Genomic DNA, 20629 nt, shown 5'->3' on the forward strand with positions numbered 1-20629 from the left:
TAACGTTTTGGAAGATTTTTATATGACATGCCATAGATTTAAGTGTATTGATTTGGATAAAAAAAAATAGAATTCTTGTATAGTTATTTCTCACATCGTATTATAAACGGCTTTCCGCGGATAAAGAATGTACAATTATGAGATTAAAAGTAGTTTTTTTAGCCCCGAGGTGCCAAAGTCAACGGCTGATAACTGGTTTTAATCTTATGATTGTACATTTTTATATTCGTAGAAAGCTGGATATAATACGATTTTTTCGTATGGATGATAACCGGTTCCTATCCACCGGATTCGAATGAATACGAGAAAAACATTGATAATTAACAAAATTTTGTTAAGTTTCTATAAATATTCATTGTGCAAGGCTTTTAGTAGCACAGCTACTATGTAATTCATTTTGTCTGGCTGTCTGTCTGGCTGTCTGTAACTTGAAAATGTGATTTTTTGGCAACTAATTAGAATAAACAGACAATTGATGATTCCCATTACCAATATGGGCATCCAGTATATAATTTACTTAGTCCGTCGTTGTGTCGGTCAAACTTTAAAAGACAGAGATACTTGTTTTATAAAGGTTTCGTGATTTTTACATGGATTTATCGCATATTTTCTTTTCATATCAACAGAACATCTGCTTTTTAATGAACTTTTTTGTGCTTCGCTACTTATGGAAGTTGTTAGTAAAATATTTGATTTTGTTCAGTGCCTGTGGCGGATTAAAGATCCAGCTGGATGCTAATGACAAGGCTTTCTGTAGAAGCTTAAAAGATCATGAAACACCCAGGTAAATAATCCACTCTTCAACTGATTCTTGTCTGTCCGTTCCTAAATATGAAGCAAAGCGTTTATAAATCCAACTTTGGTATAAAACTACGAGAGAAAATTAATTTTTGTTGTTGAAAATGGAATTTTAATAGCTGCTATATTGGCCAAAGGCCTAATAAATAAGTCCATACCTTGAACCATACCTTGGTACTTATTGTAATTGAATGGATAAGAATATACGTGGATATTATTTAGTTCATCCAGTTAGAGGGGAGGGTTTTTAGAAAAGGGTGTTGTATGGGGTATCATAAATTTAGCTAGCTACGAGTTTTACTTTATTAGAGTAATGATAATCTGGTGTAAGATCCAAGTAATAATAAATCTATTATTGTATCACATTAAAAGGAATTTTTTTTATGAAGAATTGATGAAAGAGATGGAATAGTAGATTGTATAGCCAAAGATTCAAGTCCTCTAGATACAGATCAAATATTTGGAACTGGATTCCAGCGGGTTCCAGGTACAGTTTATTTTAGTAGTTTTATATAGTAGTGCAGCTACTATATGTTAAACTTCTTGATACTTAGTTTAAAAATTTACTGTCAAAAATTAGATGCATTGAATAGACTATAAAAGTTTTAAAGATTTTTAATCAATATAATAGATTTGAAATCTGCACAAAATTTTAAGGATTTTTTATAAAATTAGTTTTTTATATAATTCTTTATTTAAAGGCGCAAATACAAATTAAGTTAAATAATTTTGAGATCTGTGATTGGTGGATTGAAAACTATCTGCGCTCTGATTGGAGAAGCTTAAGTGACGTACATCATTCAACCAATTAGAGCGTAGGTAGTTTCCAATCCAGCTATCCTATTGGTCAAAATTTATTAACTTAAATCGTATTTGCGCCTTTAAATAAAGAATTATATAAAAAACGAATTTTATAAAAAATCCTTAAAATTTTATGCAGATTTCAAATCTATTATATTGATTAAAAATCTTTAAAACTTTTATAGTCTAGCATTGAATCGTCATATTTTTTTTGTTTTTATCCAAAAATGGTCATAGCTAATGACGTGGTAACTAATCTTCTGATCGCACAATAGTTTTACAAGGAAGTAATAGATAAGGATTACAACATTAAAATTGAAAATTAGGGAAATTTTCCTAATTTTTTCTATAGTTAATCTAACTATTTTTAGGTGGTGATCAGGGAAAAGCTGTTTTATCATGGTAAACTTTTTAATCAAATTTATTTATTTAAATAAAATGTTAGACAAATATACAATAGTGAACTATTGAGCAATATTCCCGGTAGTAAAACAAGAAAGAAAAAGAAGGACATAAAAATATATGAATGATGCTGAAGATTACTTTAGGTTAGGTTAGGTTATATTGGGTACTGGGTAGCCCAGCTGGGTCAATGCCACACGTAGGGGTTGGAATAGAAATTAAAGACAGAGCCCAAATTGTGTCAAAAATGATCCATATGACGTAATAAAAATGAGGGATTATCCATCTATTTTCTAGGTGTTTTCTTTCCCACTTCTCCTCTCATCTCCCTCATTTTATTACGTCACGTGGATCCTTTTTGACACAATTTTAACACAATTTGGGGTTTGTCGAATTTAAAATGTAAACTCCACCTCCCCCCATATTTTCAAATATTTGGGGAGGTGAAATCAGGGATAAGGGATAGGAAACGTAGGAAAATATTATTTCAGGCCTATTTCAAGCCTAGGCCTAAAAAACCTGTTATGGGATGGTGCATTAGTTCGTTATCAACAACTCTAATAATATAGCTAAATAAGCGTTAAGAATATATATTATAGAATAAAATTCAGGTAGCTAGTCTAAAGTAAAAATAGAACCAATATGTCAATGGCTTTTATTTCAATTATGTTATTGTTTCCTCAAAAAATTTATATTGTTTACTGTATCAATTTAAGTTTATTGTTAAATTTCAGGCATTACTACTTCCCTGGGTTTGTGTACCAGGGACAAGATTTTGGAATGATGATCAAATTATTTGCCAGAAGTATTTTTGCTCCTCAAGTATTCAAGTAAGCTTTTAACAATTTCTATTATTTAAACTAGCTTCTGCGCATCTAGCATCTAGGGGCTCTAATAGATATAAGGAAGAGCAGAAAAATAACTAAAAACATCGTAAATTAAATCTGAAAATAAAATGGCTATGAACCATCCTGGAACGTGTGTGAAGTTTTTCTAAAATGTATAGCTCAATTGGTTTAGTAGTTATCAAAATCTACTACAGATAAATAAACATTACTACTTCATATAAAAGTATTAAAGGATTTCTACAATCTAAAATATTAGGTTCCTTGGTGTGTTAAGAATCTTTCCTAAAAATTCAAAACATTTAAAGTATCTATAAAGTAAATATTATCAAAAATAATAATATCTATTATAAAACTAAAATCAATTGCCTAAATTTACTCATACATCTTCTGATCATTTAGATCTTGTTTATTTTAATTATTTTATGTTCATGTAATTTATATTTTATTTAAAAGATCATCTTTATTAGAACTTTTATCCTCTTATGTAAATTAGTAGTTTTTTTTTTGTCAGAAGCTTAAATTTCCATGACTACTGAACCGATTGAGTTCTCATTTGTTAGGAAGTTTCACATAGGTTCAGAGATTGTTTTAGACTATTATATTTTCTGATTTAAGTTTTGGGATGGTTTTATGCTGCTTTTTTTTTACTATCCCTTAGTTAGCTAAGCTCCTAGTTATTTATATGAATTATGTAACAGAAATTTATTAAAGAAAATAATTACAAATTTACCAATTTTGATAGGTAAACCCCTAAAAAGCATACTTTAAATGTGAAGAAGAAAAAATTTTAATGAAATTATCCACAATCCCAATCCAAGGAGTTTAATAAGAAAGTGGAGGGGGTGGGGTTCACTTTCTAATTAAGGGAATTTGACCTTTTGTGTGTTGAAAGTTGTAGGTGTTTGATATACTGTCAATGATTGTAAACTTTACAAATTGGAAAAATGCCCAAATATTCAGTTTGACTTTTTCATAGCGTTTGACAAACATTCTTTTTATCCTATGAGATTAGATTATTCATATTGTTTAAAAATACTTTGATATCTATGCAGATTTGGATATATAAGTTGGAAGGAATTTAAATGTTAGAGGGAGATTTGAAATCTGCATAAAATTTTAAGGATTTTTTTTATAAAGTTCGTTTTTTGTATAATTCTTTATCTAAAAGCGGAAATACAATTTAAGTTAATTAATTTTGACTAATAGGATAGGCGGATTAGAAACTACCTGCGCTCTAATTGGGTGAATGATGTGCGACACTTAAGCTTCTCCAATCAGAGCGCAGATAGTTTTTAATCCACCAATCACAGATGTCAAAATTAATTAACTTAAATTGTATTTCCGCTTTTAGATAAAGAATTATACAAAAAACGAATTTTATAAAAAAAATCCTTAAAATTTGATGCAGTTTTCAAATCTCCCCCTAACATTAAAATTCCATCCAACTTATTTTTCCTAATGCATATACATACTACAATAAAAAAATAACAATTTTATAAGAAAGCATACAGTATAAAAGTTTCTAAGCTTAATTATTATAAACATGTCATTTTCCTCAAAAAATATATATTTTTAAAAATTGTATGTAGCTTAGAAAACATGGAATAATAATTCATATGTATATTGTATAGGTAATTACAAAATAAATCACAAAACAGATCATATGCGTATTAAAGAGCTAAATAATGTTTCTTAAAAAATCAGGTGTGGCTTTAGGCAAATTTTGGTAAACTTATGACAAATATTGTGTTTTTTTTACAAAATATTTTAATAAATGAACCTAGTAAAATTGTCTGTTTCTGATTATGACGAAAAAAAAATTAGCCAATGAGAGGTCAGTATACACTGTAATTGACCAATGGTGAAATTTATAGTGGCTTCTCATTGGCTAATTTTGTTTTACGTCATAATTAGAGTCAGACACTTTTACTAGGTTCGGATAAATCCTAAAACACGAACCTAACATATTCCACATATACTGTTATTTTATTTTAGTTCAGTAGATAATGAGAATAATAGCATTTCTGATTTAAGTAATACATTTATTAACGTTGATTCATGAAACACAATATTTGAAGCGCAGTTGACCTTAAGAATGACACAATTAATATTTTTTTGAAAGATAACTTACGTAATATTTTCAAGTTCTGTAGATGATGAAAATAAAGGCATTTCTGATTTTAGTAATTAATTCGAATTCAATTATGCACAGGGAAAGCTTCACTGGAGAAAAAACGCGTAAAATAGGTCTTTTTCGCGCATTTCTCTGCACAGCGAGATAATTATGCATTATTCATTTATGGCTATTCCAGATTATTTGTAGACCTTCTTATGCCGCTTAATATAGTGTGCGGGCATGATCTGTACGTTCAGCCGTTTGGCAGCTAGCAGCCTGTAAAATTCATAGATTTTTGGAAATATTGCTTACCAGCAATATTTTACTGTGAACTGCAGTAGATCCATTAATTCATTATCGTTGACTCAGCTGAGCGCATTATGCCACAATTAATATTTTATTCAAAGATAAATAATGTATTATTTTTAAGTTCTGTAGATGATGAAATCAAAGGTGGGCTGGGAGGAGCACAGTTCCTCACTGAGTTTGGTCTCTGTACACCTGATACCGACAGGAATATTCATCAACGTTCAGGGCCCAATTTACAATATATGCAGGGATATTAAGGGACAAGACAATTGGCGATTAACTAAAAATTATGAAAAACAAAATTACCCCTTCTGTATATTAAAACTATTGGTTGAAAAGTTTGGACATAATTAGTTTGGAACTAACCAATCAAAAGTCAATAAAAGTACCCAAAGTTTTTAAGCCAGCATGTTTATAAAACTTTGGATAACAGTGTAATTTACAGACCAACATCCCCATTGGGAGATGACCCTTCACTTTCAATTTTATTTTTTAATAAAAAAATAAATTATTTATTTAGGGACATTTTCCATAGTTACCCTCCCACAAAATGGTTATAAACCTACCCTGATATACAAGAAGCTTCAAACTGTAATAAGAACCATATCGGTTTAGTGGTTATCGAGATTCTTCGTACCCACCACACACACATCAACAGACAGACATCTTGTTACTTTTATATAAGGATAAGTTGATGGATATTTGTAGTCCTGACAGCTTTGGTAGCAGAGAATGTAATTTTGTTATGGATATGGCTGATCAACACACACTTTCATGGTAAATATGATATGTATCAATATTTAAAAACAAGGATGATAACATTCATAAAAGCGAAGCTTGAAACAGTAGAACAAACGAACATAAACACTTGTAGAGTGTCATATATCTAAAAAAGCTGAATATAAATGCACAAAATTAAATACATGATACTGTTGAAGGACATACTTACTTTTTAAAGAATTGATGCTTCGCTCATAACATTTTACCTTGTTGAAATGGGAATCAGTATTCCAAAAATCAGATGTATAGGATGTTTTAAATGAACGTACGAACTTTCTTGTAACGATTATAGAGTGTATATGCCTCATAAATCTTCATAAAATGTTATCATCATGCAAAGTTTAAAATCGATAGGACAATTATATAGGACATACGGACGGACCGACCCAATTTATAGAAAACCTTCGCTTTCAATAAATTTGATCAGCAAGCCAACTAATGTTTCCTAATTTTGTAGGACCTATTGGGACACTGCAACAGTTTCAATTCTCTGGGATGGACAGGGAAATCCTATCAATAAGAATGTAAAAGGTAAAATAGAATTAATCGAGGAGGACAATATACATATACATGAAAATTAGGATCTACTGCAGTTCACGGTAAAATATTGCTGGAAACGAAATTTCGAATATTGCTAAAAATCTATGAATTTAAAAGGCTGCTAGCTGCCAAACAGATGAACGTACAGATCTTGCCCGCACACTGTTTTAAGCGGCATAAGAAGGCCTACAAATAATCTGGAATAGCCATAAATCAATAATGCATAATTATCTCGCAGTGCAGAGAAATGCGCGAAAAAAGGCCTATTTTTTGCGTTTTTTCTTCAGTGAAGCTTTCCCTGTGAGTGTGCATCATTGGATCTTGGCTATTCCAGATTATTTGAAGGCCTTCTTAGACCACTTAAAATGGTGTGCGGGTATGATTTGTACGTAAGCCGTTTGGCAGCTAGCAGCCTTTAAAATTCATAGATTTTTAGCGATATTCGTTACCAGCAATATTTTACCGTGAACTGCATTAGATCCGAAAATTATGTGTTAAGATTTTTTCCCCTGTCATAGTATCCACAGTGCATTCTAAATCCATTTTTATACAAAAATAAGATTAGGAGATAAAAACATTTCTCCATAAATATGAATATTCTCAAGATACCTTCAAACGAAACGAAATCAAATATGATTGTAACTTACATTATACTTGATAAACTAAAAATTTAAATTGGGCATTTGATAACATATAATTAAATTTTCACTTATATTTATTTTGTGATATTTTTAGGTTTAAGTCGTCCTTATCCTTTGATGGTTGCTGGAAAAGAAATAAGCTACAAGTTTGATACAGAAAAGAACACCTTTAAGCTCAAGTTTAAACCTACAGATGATTCAGGTCTATAAATCTTTGAAAGTCAAGCTACTCTACAATTATAGTGTGCTTCTTGTTGGTCTGTTCAATATTCAATTTGTCTGATTTTGATCAATGTTAACTAACAAGTTAAAGGCATAAGCAACAACTAAACTAAAATAACTCGTAATTTTAGCTGTTTTTGGTTAGAGCTGCACTGCTTTTAAACAGTGAATAAAAATCTTTTTCAACGTAATTTTTATTTATCTTTAATACACAGGAAGGATGGGACATTTGACTGTAAATTATACTGGTACCCAAAATGTTAAAACTACGATAAATTATCTATTGGGTCAAAAACTTTTATATGATTTTAATTGGTCATTTTCAAACGTTGATGCTGTGAGTATTGGTGCAAAAAATGGGGACAAATTTTAAATTGATTTAACGGGGCTGATTATTTACGTCACAAGTGAGGGGAAAGAAAAGGGAAGAAGGAAAGAAACCCCCTAGAAAAGAGATGGGGGTATGACGTCACACGCCAAAACAATTTGAAATTTGTCCCCATTTTTTACTCCTAGAGATTCCTGAAAATACAAAAATATTCTGTTTATCTTAATATAGCAGCCCTCATTTATCTATATTCTTGAACGTGTAGGAGATACCCAGATCTACATACCTGAGATGACCTTTGGTAAGAATCCTGTGCACACCATCACCCCATCTCTCTCCTCCTCTCTCAATACAGATCAATATGGAAGAATTATTCTTACTGTCAAAAATTCTGGTGGCGTAAGAGGTAAAAGCTATTTTTTTATAGAAAATATTATGAGTTGGAATCTAGGCCTAAACCGAGTTCTACAAAAGTCATGTAACCATAGAGTTGATTGTAGGTCAGTCCGAATATTTATAAATAGTATCAACTTCAATTTATACTTTAAAATCATTGTCTTCTCCTTTTGAAGCTTAAGCAATGTAAATCAACACAAGAATATGTTGGTCATTTATCATTTTATATTAAGTTTTGGTCAAATTCTGAGTAACAGAAAATTATGAATAAAATATCTTTACCTTACTTATCTAATTCATATTAGACAATATCAAAATATTGGCTTTAAGGTTGCAATGTTTAAAACTTTAAATTTATTTTTTTTACAAAATAGGAATTCAAAAATGAAAGGATTATTTTTTTGCAGAGCAAGTAACAGTGAAGATAGCAAAGGAGGGATCAAATGTTTTACAAGAAGCAGAAAATTCCATTTTGGGACAATTTCAGGAATTTGCAGCTTAAACATTAAGCAAAACTCGTTTTATAGAGCCTACTAAGATAATCTATAATACAAAGTAGAACGATGTCTGTGTGTCTGTTTGTATGTTTGTCTGTTTGTTTGTAGCGAAGGATCTCGCTAACCGCTGAACCGATCGGGCTCTCCTTTACAGGGTAGCTTCTCATAGGTCCCGGTTAGGTTTATAACTATATTCTTGGAGGGTGGGACACCCCCAATTACCCAAAAATGAAAAATACCCCCCCCCCCAAAAAAAAAAAAAATTTCCACCCCCCCCAAAAATATTTTTTTACTTTTTCTTTTAAAATCTAAAATAAGAAATTGGGTTATCAAATTCAACTCCCCCCTAGAGGCCTCTAGGGGCGTAGCCGCTAGTTTTATATATGGGAGTGAAGGAAGGTTGACAAACCAACCTAAGTTTATGTTTTGAGATAAAAAATTGGGGGGGGGGGGGTTAAGTTCTTTTGAAAAGAGAAGATTCACCCCCCCCCCTCTTCCCCTCTAAAGAAAACATGCCCCAACCTATTAAAAGCAGGATTATAAAGGATGTACACATCGGTTCAGCATTTAGCAAGATCTTCGTTACTACAAAGTCTAATAAACAGATAGAGATACTTCCTATTACTTTTATTTTTGATTTTAAATACTTTTAAAAGTTTAAAGCTGCCTTTTAATAAAAGAATGTGTTCAACAACTTATTTGGAACTGTAGCCAGAATATTTTCAAGAAAAAGAAGATGAAAAAAATGTATAAATTTTTATAAATGTGATTAATTAATATTTTATATACTGAGCTGGATCTTTAAATCATTTTAGTGGTAAGCCAGATCGGGGTGAGCCGAATTTCAGCTAATCACAGCGCGGCATTTCATAATATGCTGTGCTCTCATTGGTGGAAAGTTGGCTCACCTCGATCTGGCTCACCACTAAAATGATTTAAAGATTCAGCTCTGGTTTATTGTTTTATGTCTGGTGATTTTAATTCTTTTATTGTTTTGTTGCTTTCCCTTAAAGTGCCTAGTAATCCCTCGCCTCTTTCTATTTTCTATTTATTTTATGCCTAATCCCTATGGGGCCTTAACCTGCGTTATCCTAACCCTGTGGGGCTATCCACTACGTACTTAGGTAAAGCAGAAGCACATTAATAACTGACCCCTCCCCCTTTTTTCAAAATTTTTGAAAATAGTTGATGGGAGGGGTTTCTTCTGCTCGACTAGGCACTTTTAGGAAAACTGCCCTTTCCCTTTCTTTATTGTAACTTATGATGAAATTTGTTGATCTCCCTATCTATGCATTTATTTGAATGTTTCGTCCTTGTTTTTAAACTGGTGATTTTTATTTATACTGTGATTACAGTACTTTGATTTAATTATTAAATTATTTTCTTTGAAATAAAATTGTTAAATTTATAAAACATGATAACAAATAATATATATAATTTTAATATAAACGATTTTGTTTGTTGTAATTTTATTAATCACATACTTTGGTATAGTCAAACATTCATTTTAATTACAAAATATTATTTTCATCTTTAAAAAAATATATATTACATGTAGAATTAGATCCTCTAAACCTTTTCTGAATTTCAGATTTAACTTAATTAAAAGATTTTCCAGCAAGAGCGTTTTGATAATTCAATCTATTTCACTAAATTTAAAAGAATTAATTCCACATAAAATGAAGTTATTAAAATTTTATTTATACCCGAGGCATTAGCGTAAATGCTAGCGTGCCTGCTTGCTGTCGGGTAAGTGTTTGGATCACACCGCGTCATAATTAAGACATTAAAAATGACACGTACTGCTGCTATAAGTATAATATTGAGAATTGGTGGGAGGGTGGGGGGAGGGGGCACTGCATTAGCCCGTAAACAGGAGCAACAAATTACCATACACAGTAAGGACTTCCAGACAAAGGTCTTGCAGTTAAAGGGTTGGTTTTCTGTTGGATGTTACCTAAACCTTATATCCTATAGAAGGCGTTAGATTGTATCCCATTACAAGCGGATGGTGCTCTTGGATTCTCTTATTGAACGCTTGAAATCGTAGGAGAATCCCTTTTCATTTTGTCTAAACATAAAACATAAAAATAAACATATTTATTTGGGCATAAAAATTAAACAAAAAAAGTCACAAAATCAAAAAAAATATAATATACAAATAGAATTACTATAACAATAAACAACCTAAATCCTAATCAGTTCTGCCCGGGTAACCATGAATAGATCACTATGGATCTGTCTACTTTGCCCAAAATATATCAAACAAAGGTATCCTGGATCCCTTTAATCTTTTAGAACCTAGGTAGTATCGCCAAAACAAAAATAACATAAAAAAGATTGCAAAATTTACAGAGCTGGAGATTTAGATTGTATGATAAAAATAGCTATTGCAAGGCATTAAATAGTTACGGGTGGGGGGGGGGGGGGTGGTGATAGATGCATCCACTTTCTGCACGCCTCTATGATCAGCTGATCAAAACTGGCAAAGGCTACTGCAATGGATATACTTACACATATATATGAAATATATTTATTTATATATTATTGTTAAGGGATCATGAAAGACTTCATCAATGACTATTAAACAAAATTTTTACATTGTTATGTATATGTATTATATTAATATTATTAAATAAATTATGACTTAATATTTTTATTGACATAAAGATACTCTATCAAGATTATGTCGATATACATAAAGTAGAATAATAAAAAAAAACTTTAATTATATATAAAGGTGAGGGAAACGAAGTTTTTTATAACACACTTATGTTAGAAAATCGATATATTATAGTGCGTATTTGCAAAGTTTTATTTTGCGCATTATCTTGATTTGAAATTGCACAATGTATATTTGCAAACTAGGTTCCATAATACTTTACATAATAGATCACTGGGCCGGGCTCAAGTGTACTTAAACAACCACGTATAGTTCTCTATTGTAGTTTAATATCGATGTGAAACAAATGTAATTAACTACTTATTAAAGGCGAAGCTTTTCTATAATTGTCCTATCGATTTCAAACTTTTCATTATGATTCCTGTAGTAATTAGGTACGATTTAGAAAGCGTAGCAACTCTATATTCATTACCAAAATGTCCGTACGTCCATATTAAACTTTTTTAACAGCAATTGTTTATGTGATATAATGATCCGATTGATCTGATTTTTGGTGTACTGATTCCTATTACAATAATGTATAACAATATTACAAGCGAAGGATCTCTATAATCAAGTCCTAAAAATGTCGGTATGTCCTTAAACAGAATTCTGTATTTAAGAAGTTTTGCAACAAATTTACGTATAATTTTGTCAAAACTTATATATTTATATTTTGTATATTTAGTTCTGTTACTCTACAAAAGAGTTTATGTTCGTCTCTCATACCATTTCAGAGCTTTTATGGATATTGTCATCCTTGTTTCTTCTGCTATTAGGCGAATTATTGAAGCCAATATATCTAAAATTAAGACATAACAAGGATGACAACATCCATGAAATCAAAGCTCTAGAATTAGAAATAAGGATGAACAAACAATAACTCTTGTATAGAGTCAGAACTTTATAAGCAGGACATTGATGTGAAAGTCTAAACGAAATTGCACATAAATTTGTTGCAATGAACATACGGGATAGAGTAAAGGGAAATACTTTTTTTTAGGATTTAATTATAAAGATCACTCGCTTATAATATACTATACCTTGTTGTCCTTTGAATCTCTATTCCAAAAATCAGATGAATAGGATAATTATATTGTAAAAAAAATTTGTCCAAAAAAGTAAAAAGAAGCATGTTTTAATTGACTTACGGATTTTCTGGTAACAATTATAGAGTTGCTGTGCTTTTTAAATCGTACTTAACTATTGAAGGATTTATCATGTAAAGTTTTTATTGATAGGGCAATTCTAAGATGTCTAAATTGACTATAAGAGCCAACCGTAACGGACGGACGGACTGATCGACCATAATTATAGAAAGCTTCGCTTTTTAAATACCCTAAAAGATAAGAGTATATATATTATTTTATTTTAAGTGAAAAGTTTAAAATTATACATAAACAAGGATGACAATATCGATAAAATCTAAAATCAATTTATAAAAATTTCGTTTCGTATCTCTTTTAAAATTACTAAAAAAACAGGATGCTTAATATGGACATATTTACATTTCAAGACTTGATTATAAATATGCTTCGCTTATAACATTGTGCCTAATATTCATAGGCAAAAAAATCTTTGCTTTATAAATAAAGATATATGCATACTTCAGACATCTTCAAAACTGCTAAAGAAAAAGCTGATGACTCTAGCTGCAAATTGTGGTCTAACTGGCGGCTGATAAAAAAGTTGAAAGCTTGTGATTGTTCTTTAAGCTTAATTTTCCTCTAAAGCAAGTATTTCTTTTCAGACCAAAATTATTTGATTAGAATAATCAAAATACTAAAATAAATAAATTTAGTAAACTTTAATTTATCATGATATTTTACATTTTATTTATAAATTTAGTTTATTTTAAATTGTAACCTAAAAATTGTTTTTGTATGATTCATGTTTTATCAATTTTTATCTTTTTGCACATAAGGCAACTATTTCTAGTCATGTTTTTTATATTGTCTTAACTTAGAAATGATTTTTTCAAAAAAAATAAAATAAATGATACAACGTATAATTTTCTTTATAACTAATGGCTTAAAACAATGATCTAAAGGGATAAAACAATGGTCAATAAAGTGATACACAAAATAAACCCATCTGTTGTTGAAACATTTGGACACTCATCTTAATGAACCAACCAATAAAATTCTTGTATATCCATTGAGATCCCTGGAATTCTAAGCACGGTATCCAAAGATCTTGAAGTACAGGAGACAATGGATGATAAATTATTGTACCCTGCAAAAGTGACAAACAAAATTACCCCTAAATTAAATTATTAGTGGAATAGATTGAACACTGTTACTTTGTAAAACCCAATCAATCTGCACTATAAATGCCCTCCTTCCTCTCTGAAGTAACAATTCTAACAAATCAATTAGATGTAAATAAAAAATCCAGTAATATTCAACTTATTTCAAAAAGACAAAAACTTAAAACACCCACTACTCAAGCTGTATATAATGCTTCCCTGCAATGATCAACCTTAAAAGACAAGCTCTTACCGCTACCTTTTACATCAGACAAAAATTGCTTGTCTACGGTAAAAAAATTTTTTATCTTATTCCAAAATTTAAAAATGATGGGTTCAATTCAAAATCACATCCCCTTCTACTGCCTCTATATTAACTAATAGCGGTTTCGCCCCTAGCCTCTAGGAGCTTTGTCCCAAGAGGTAATTGAAAATCAGATTAAAAAAACGTTTGGTGCTGCCAATTTATGTGAAGTAACTACCTTCAAACAATTTTTTGGGAGAGGGGAATTTAAATTTTTTGGGGGGGTATGTCCCACCCCCCAAGAAAATAGCTTCAAACCACCACAGGACCAATTGGTATATACCCTGAAGAGTAGAATCCTTCTACTTTGTATTATAGATTGTTTAAATCAAATAGTTAAGCGAAGCTTTTCAATAATTAAGGTCGGTCTGTCCATCCGTTATGTGATATAATTATTCTATTCATCTGATTTTTGGAATACATTTTTTTCTATTACAACAAGTTTTAAGCAAAGCATCTCGATGATCAAGTCCTACAAACGTAAGTATGTCCTGTACTTAAGCAGTTTTGAAACAAATCTACTAACAATTATGTTAAGACTTTTACATTTATAATCTCCTTCTTCTGTTCTGACACTTTACAAGTGTTAATGTTCGTTTGTCCTACCGTTTCATAGCTTCGCGCTTATGGATGTTGTCATCCTTGTTAAATATATGCTTTGCTTTTATAAATGTTGTCATCCTTGTTAGATATATGCTTTACTTTTATAAATGTTGTCATTCTTGTTAAACTATCCGGTATTGATTTTTGACAGCAAAACTTCTCTAGAATAAAAGCGTGCCGACTAAGGAAAGCATTAATCGTAAATCTCTGCATGATAGAATAGTCCTCTTAATATAAAACCATGTGTGAATATTTCTGTGACGATAAGGAATTAGAAAACTAAATATAATTAGAGAACATGTGAATTTTCTGATTTTTTACACCTTTTTCAAAATGATTCAATCATTCTGTTTAGTTAATTTATAACTTGATAATTCCTATGATGATTTGACATTATATAATCAATTACTATACCACAATACGCCCCTAGCTTCCAGAGGATTACAACGGATGTCAGAAAAATAATCTAAAACCACCCTAGGACAATTATAAAGATTCTCTGAAGAGTACAACCAAATTCGAACCAGCAATTTCCGAAATCTTAAGCTTTTTTTAAGCTTAAGCCGAAAAACCTTACTACTTAGTAATATTGGATGTCCTAAGAGGTATGTACAATGTACATAATAAGCTTCCCGAATTTTATTAGATTTTAAACATATTGATATTTACAGACATTTTGATTAAACTTTTTTCTCTCAAATAATTATATTGCTATTTTTATAAGTTAATATTGTACATGTAATATAAATAATATTCGAAACCGGGGATCTAAAGGGATAAGATAAGGGCGGCCGTTAAATTGATGTACATCCCCAATGATGATACACAAAGTAAACCTTTCTGTAGATTACAATTATAGTGGTTGAAACGTTTGGAAACTCAAGTTTATAAACTGCAACCAATCAAAATTCAATGAAAGTCCCTAAAGTTGTTTTGCCAACGAATAAGAAAACGTTATTATAATGCTTTGGGGACTAATGTAAATAAACAGTCTAATGTCGCCTCCCTCCATAATTCGAATCTAATTCGCCGAGATTCGCTTTTCATGAATGCTGTCATCCCTTGTTAAAAGCGAAGCTTTTCTATAATTAGGGTCGGTCCGTCCGTCCGAGATAGATAGCTTATATTCGTTAATTTATGCATGTTAAAATTGTCCTATCGATTTCAAACTTTACATGATGATTCCTGTAGTAGTTGGGTACGATTTAGAAAGCGTAGCAACTCTATAATCATTACCAGAATGTCCGTATGTCCATTTTAAACATGTTGATTTTTCTTCTTTTTTAACATCAAATTTTCAAGTGTTCTAATTATCCGTTTGATCTGATTTTTAAAAGCGAAGCTTTTCTATAATTAGGGTCGGTCCGTCCGTCCGTACGTCCGTCCGTCCGTCCGTCCGTACGTCCGTCCGAGATAGTTAGCTTTTATTCGTTAATTTAAGCATGTTAGAATTGTCCTATCGATTTCAAACTTTGCATGGTGATTTCTGTAGTAGTTAGGTACGATTTAGAAAGCGTAGCAACTCTATAATCATTACCAAAATGTCCGTACGTCCATTTTAAACATGTTGATTTCTTTAATTTTTTAAATAGCTTTTTTCGTTAATTTAGGCATGTTTATTCGTTAATTTAAGCATGTTAGAATTGCCCTATCGATTTCAAACTTTGCATGGTGATTTCTGTAGTAGTTAGGTACGATTTAGAAAGCGTAGCAACTCTATAATCATTACCAAAATGTCCGTACGTCCATTTTAAAAATGTTGATTTCTTTAATTTTTTAAATACCTTTTTTCGTTAATTTAGGCATGTTAGAATTGTCCTATCGATTTCAAATTTTGCATGGTAATTCCTGTAATAGTTAGTTACGATTTAGAAAGCGTAGCAACTCTATAATCATTACCAGAATGTCCGTACGTCCATTTTAAACATGTTGATTTTTCTACTTTTTTAACAACAAATTTTTATATGATCTAATTATCCGTTTGATCTGATATTTGGTATATTGATTCCTGGGACAACAAAGAACAATATTTTAAGCGAAGCAACTCTATAATCAAGCCCTAAAGATGTAAGTATGTCCATAAACATTATCCTGTATCAAGCAGTTTTTCAACAAATTTACTTACAATTTTGCTTCGAATCTTATACTTTTATATTCTGATTATTCAGTTCAGACACTATACAAGTATTAATGTCCGTTTGTCCTACCGTTTCAGTGCTTCGCTTTTATGGATGTTGTCATCCTTGTTAGTATATTGATTCCTGGGACAACAAATAACAATATTATAAGCGAAGCAACTCTATAATCAAGTCCTAAAAATGTAAGTATGTCCATAAACATTATCCTGTATCAATCAGTTTTAACAAATTTACTTACAATTTTGCTTCGACTCTTTTATATTCTGTTCGCTTCGCTTTTATGGATGTTGTCATCCTTGTTTTAATGATTCTGAAGTGGGATTTAATATTTTCTGCTGATGTTGTTTGTTTAAAAACTTTATCGATTTTTTTATTTCTAACATAATATTGTCCAAAATATTTAAAGTTTAATATGTTTTTTTAATCTTTTTGATCATTTACTGGTTTATTTATACTTCTCTTTTATGTTAGAGGTAAAAAATAAAACTTTATTTGTGTAAAAAAGACAAAAATTTAAATTTTTGAAAAATTTGCTATCATGTTTTTAAACAATTCTAACGCATAATTTCATATGTTTCGGCTGAAAAAAGAATAGATATGATAGAAATACAAGTAATAATCTATCCGGAAATGAAATAAATTAAATTAAAAGTTTTGAATTTTGATGGCTTAGCTTAGTTTTGAATTGGTGTATATAATATAGTTTATAGTGCAAGTTTAGTGTATTGATAATATGTCGACTCTCTCATACCCATTCCCCCCTTTTTTTTACTCTTTTATATAAACTCCCCCCCATATGATATGACCCCCACTCCCCCTCGGCATTGCTTATTTATCAAGCAAAGCTTTATAATCCCTTTCTCATTTTAAGCCTTAATCTGTCCACCTCTCCCTTACATCACCATGTGGAAATGGACTTGCCCTATTGGGCTCCCTCCCCTTTTTTCTCCTCCCACAATTCTATCTTCAAAATTCATCCTTTTCCCCCCCCAACTTCCCCCCTCTGGCTATAACAGCGTAAATCAAACTCCAAATACAAGAGAAGTTATTGTGATAGACCTTTTTTTAATACATTGTTCTTTTACAACGTTTTACACCTTGAAAAATGCTTAAAACTTATATTTTTCTTGAAAAAAGGGGCTAACATGATAATTTGTCATAAATTTGAGGCAATAAAAGTCCGCATGACGTGTAAATTAGTTATTTTTCCATGATTTCTATCAAGTAAGTATAATCTCTGAGTGTAATAAGAAGGGTTGCGAACAGAGGAGAATTCTCAATTGAGGAGAAAGGGAGATGCGGGGAGGGGAGGAAGGGGGAAATGAGAGGAAGGAAGGCAGTAAATAGAAAGGGAAGAGGAGGGGAAGCCATGATTGTGTTGGGTTAGTTGAGTAACTTTCAAATAGCGACTGAAAATTACTACATTTTTTACATTTTGCTGGATGTGCATCTTTATTTTGAAGGTCACGCACTTTCTTTAGAAAAAAACTCAAGAATTTGACATCAATCGGCGGTGTATTAGCTTTAGGTTATTCAAGATTTTAAAGATGATAATAATAATTGGCTAAATTACATATTTTATACATTAAAACTTATTATTTTAATTTATTTCAAAACTTTGTTTGTTTGTGGCCTTGAAAAGTTAAAAATATAAATTGACTCACATGAAGAACATTGCCCTCTAAATACCTACTGTGAAGAAAGCTACCCTCAAATGTCTTAATTTGAAGAAATAAATATATTAACAAACAATAGTTTATATATGTTTTTCCAATTATTGAATTAGATTAAAAGTGTATCAATCAATAGTTTTCTCATAATTATAATGGGAATTATATTAATATATGATAACAAAAATTGTTAAAGGTATTATCTATCTATTCACATAAATTCTTGTAAATGGCCATGCAAAAGTTTACAGTAAGATTAAGAACATTATGAAAACCCATGATCGTGGCTTAACACGTAGCGCATCCACTTGTTGTCTGGAAGGTTTGAATCTGGGACCGACACCGCATCATAAATAAAAGACATTTAAATTGGTTCCTACTGCTGCTATGTCAAGTGCATGACATAAATAGTAAGAGTAGTAAACAGGTGCAACTCATTACTATACACAATAGAAATAGAAGAATAGAAGCATATTCTGAACCCTTTCTTCGTCAAATCTAAGAAGGAACATTTCTAGCAGACAAAAGTATTGTTTACTTTCGACTCAAGCTTATGTGGATTCTTAAAAAATTATAGACGCGCTACTAGATAGTGAGGCAAAATTATTTTTGTGAAAAATCATCCAAAAGCACATTAAAAATCTACAAAAATTAAACAAAATCATATGTTAATAACCCTTTTAAGATTTTATTTAATTTTTGTAAAATTTTTTGTTTGATTTTGGAGGATTTTTCACAAAAATAAGTTTGCCTCACCAGCGAGTAGCCAGCCTAACTTTTTTTTAGGAATCCACCTCGTTTCGAAGCTTTCAAATTTAAACAAAATTTTTGGGCAATTAACTCTGATTCCACAAAGCTTTCTACTAAGAAAATATACTGTTTACAGCTGACTTTTATCTATGTATGAAATAAAAAAAAAAACATGCATCCGTAACAAGATGTGTACAAAATTTCAACCAATGAAATTAAATGTATGTACCGATGCGATTCTCCTATTGGCTCAATCAGACATTCCCTCTCTTTCTTAGTACCTTTATTCTATACACAGTTAGGACTTTTCAGTCGTGCAATCAAAGGGTTGGTTGTCTGGTGAATGTTACTAAACCTAATATCCATGGGTGTTAGAGTATTGCATCCCATTACACGTGGATGAGGCTCTGGATTCTCTAGATGATGACATTAAAATCAAAGGAGAATCTTGCCTTATGAGATATTGGTAAGAACATTATGATATATGCCTAATTCTTAGAATTCTATAAACTGCTCCGCCCTATTTTCACACACTTTATTCCTTGAAGTGGATTATTATTTATAATAGAAAGAATTAATTCATTTTATCCTAAATATATTTATATGTCCATTTCTACCTAAAATCCCAACCTCAACTCAATATCTTGTAGACTTTAAGAATGAAGAACACCAACCTCAAATGTTTTAGTGTAAATCTACATTTTTAGAGTTAGTCATAATGCATATAACAACAGTTAATCAATTTTCATGATGTGAGTGAAGATTTTTTTCATAGAACTTGACTTCAATATTTAAAACACTATGAAATTTCTGTTACGATCAAGCTAATTTTGCTTTTACATACAATCAAAAGGTGTATTTTTTTTTAAATATCAAAAATTGTTGGACCAACATCTAAAAAGAAGTGTGTTTTTACATGAAATATGCATATGACATACAATGGAATAAATTACTGACACTGTTACCATCCAAATAGATTAAAAAACATCGGCATAGAACAAAAGTAATTTTGAAATTTCAGTAACAAAAAAATTATGGCAAATGTTTAATTAAATGTGCGCTGCACACCATTTCATTTGGTTAATTTATATTCACATCTAACAATAGATTCTTTCAATTATACAAATTACTGATTTGACAATCATTTAAAGGGCATTCAACAAAGATCTATATTTTATATTCATTTTTGGGGAGGGGGGATGGTTGATATGCCATAATTGATATGCCTTCCCACTTGTAACGTCCTTATATAAAGATCTATATGGTTAATCAAAATGTCCCCTCCGCTTGGGAAAAAATGCTTTGCACGCCTATGACTTGAATATTAAAATTTACATGGTTGAAGAACAAAGTAATTTTTAATATCTTTATGTTATTCGAGCTTAAATATTCAAAAAAATGTTATTAAAATCTATTGAATTATCATGATAAATTCACCATTCATATTGTATTAAGGCTTAATTATATAGAATTTGATTTCAGTATATCTCTACAAACATTTTAACATTTTGACAAAAACGCATATGAAAATTTTGTGTAACGGTCGCTCTACAGCTAGTTCCCTCTTAGATAGTTC

At 30.7% G+C, this 20629-nt stretch overlaps 1 protein-coding gene across 2 annotated transcripts in view; it reads left to right on the top strand.

The window, feature by feature from the left end:
• LOC145325063 (endoglycoceramidase-like) overlaps positions 1-10140 on the top strand; it is a 36052-nt gene extending 25912 nt beyond the window's left edge. For both annotated transcript variants that reach the window (XM_080167885.1, XM_080167886.1), the window contains exons 13-24: positions 704-784; positions 1188-1285; positions 1971-2001; positions 2736-2831; positions 5396-5477; positions 5981-6051; positions 6512-6585; positions 7330-7437; positions 8051-8191; positions 8589-8666; positions 9357-9466; positions 9628-10140. In XM_080167885.1, coding sequence (XP_080024011.1) covers positions 704-784; positions 1188-1285; positions 1971-2001; positions 2736-2831; positions 5396-5477; positions 5981-6051; positions 6512-6585; positions 7330-7437; positions 8051-8191; positions 8589-8666; positions 9357-9418 — 922 coding nt within the window. In that variant the 3' untranslated portion in view covers positions 9419-9466; positions 9628-10140. The remainder of the gene's footprint in view (positions 1-703; positions 785-1187; positions 1286-1970; positions 2002-2735; positions 2832-5395; positions 5478-5980; positions 6052-6511; positions 6586-7329; positions 7438-8050; positions 8192-8588; positions 8667-9356; positions 9467-9627) is intronic.
• The last annotated feature ends 10489 nt before the right edge of the window (positions 10141-20629 follow it).

Source organism: Acartia tonsa, chromosome 7, assembly GCF_053477335.1.
Source record: "Acartia tonsa isolate MP-2025a chromosome 7, ASM5347733v1, whole genome shotgun sequence".
Classification (NCBI taxonomy): domain Eukaryota; kingdom Metazoa; phylum Arthropoda; class Copepoda; order Calanoida; family Acartiidae; genus Acartia; species Acartia tonsa.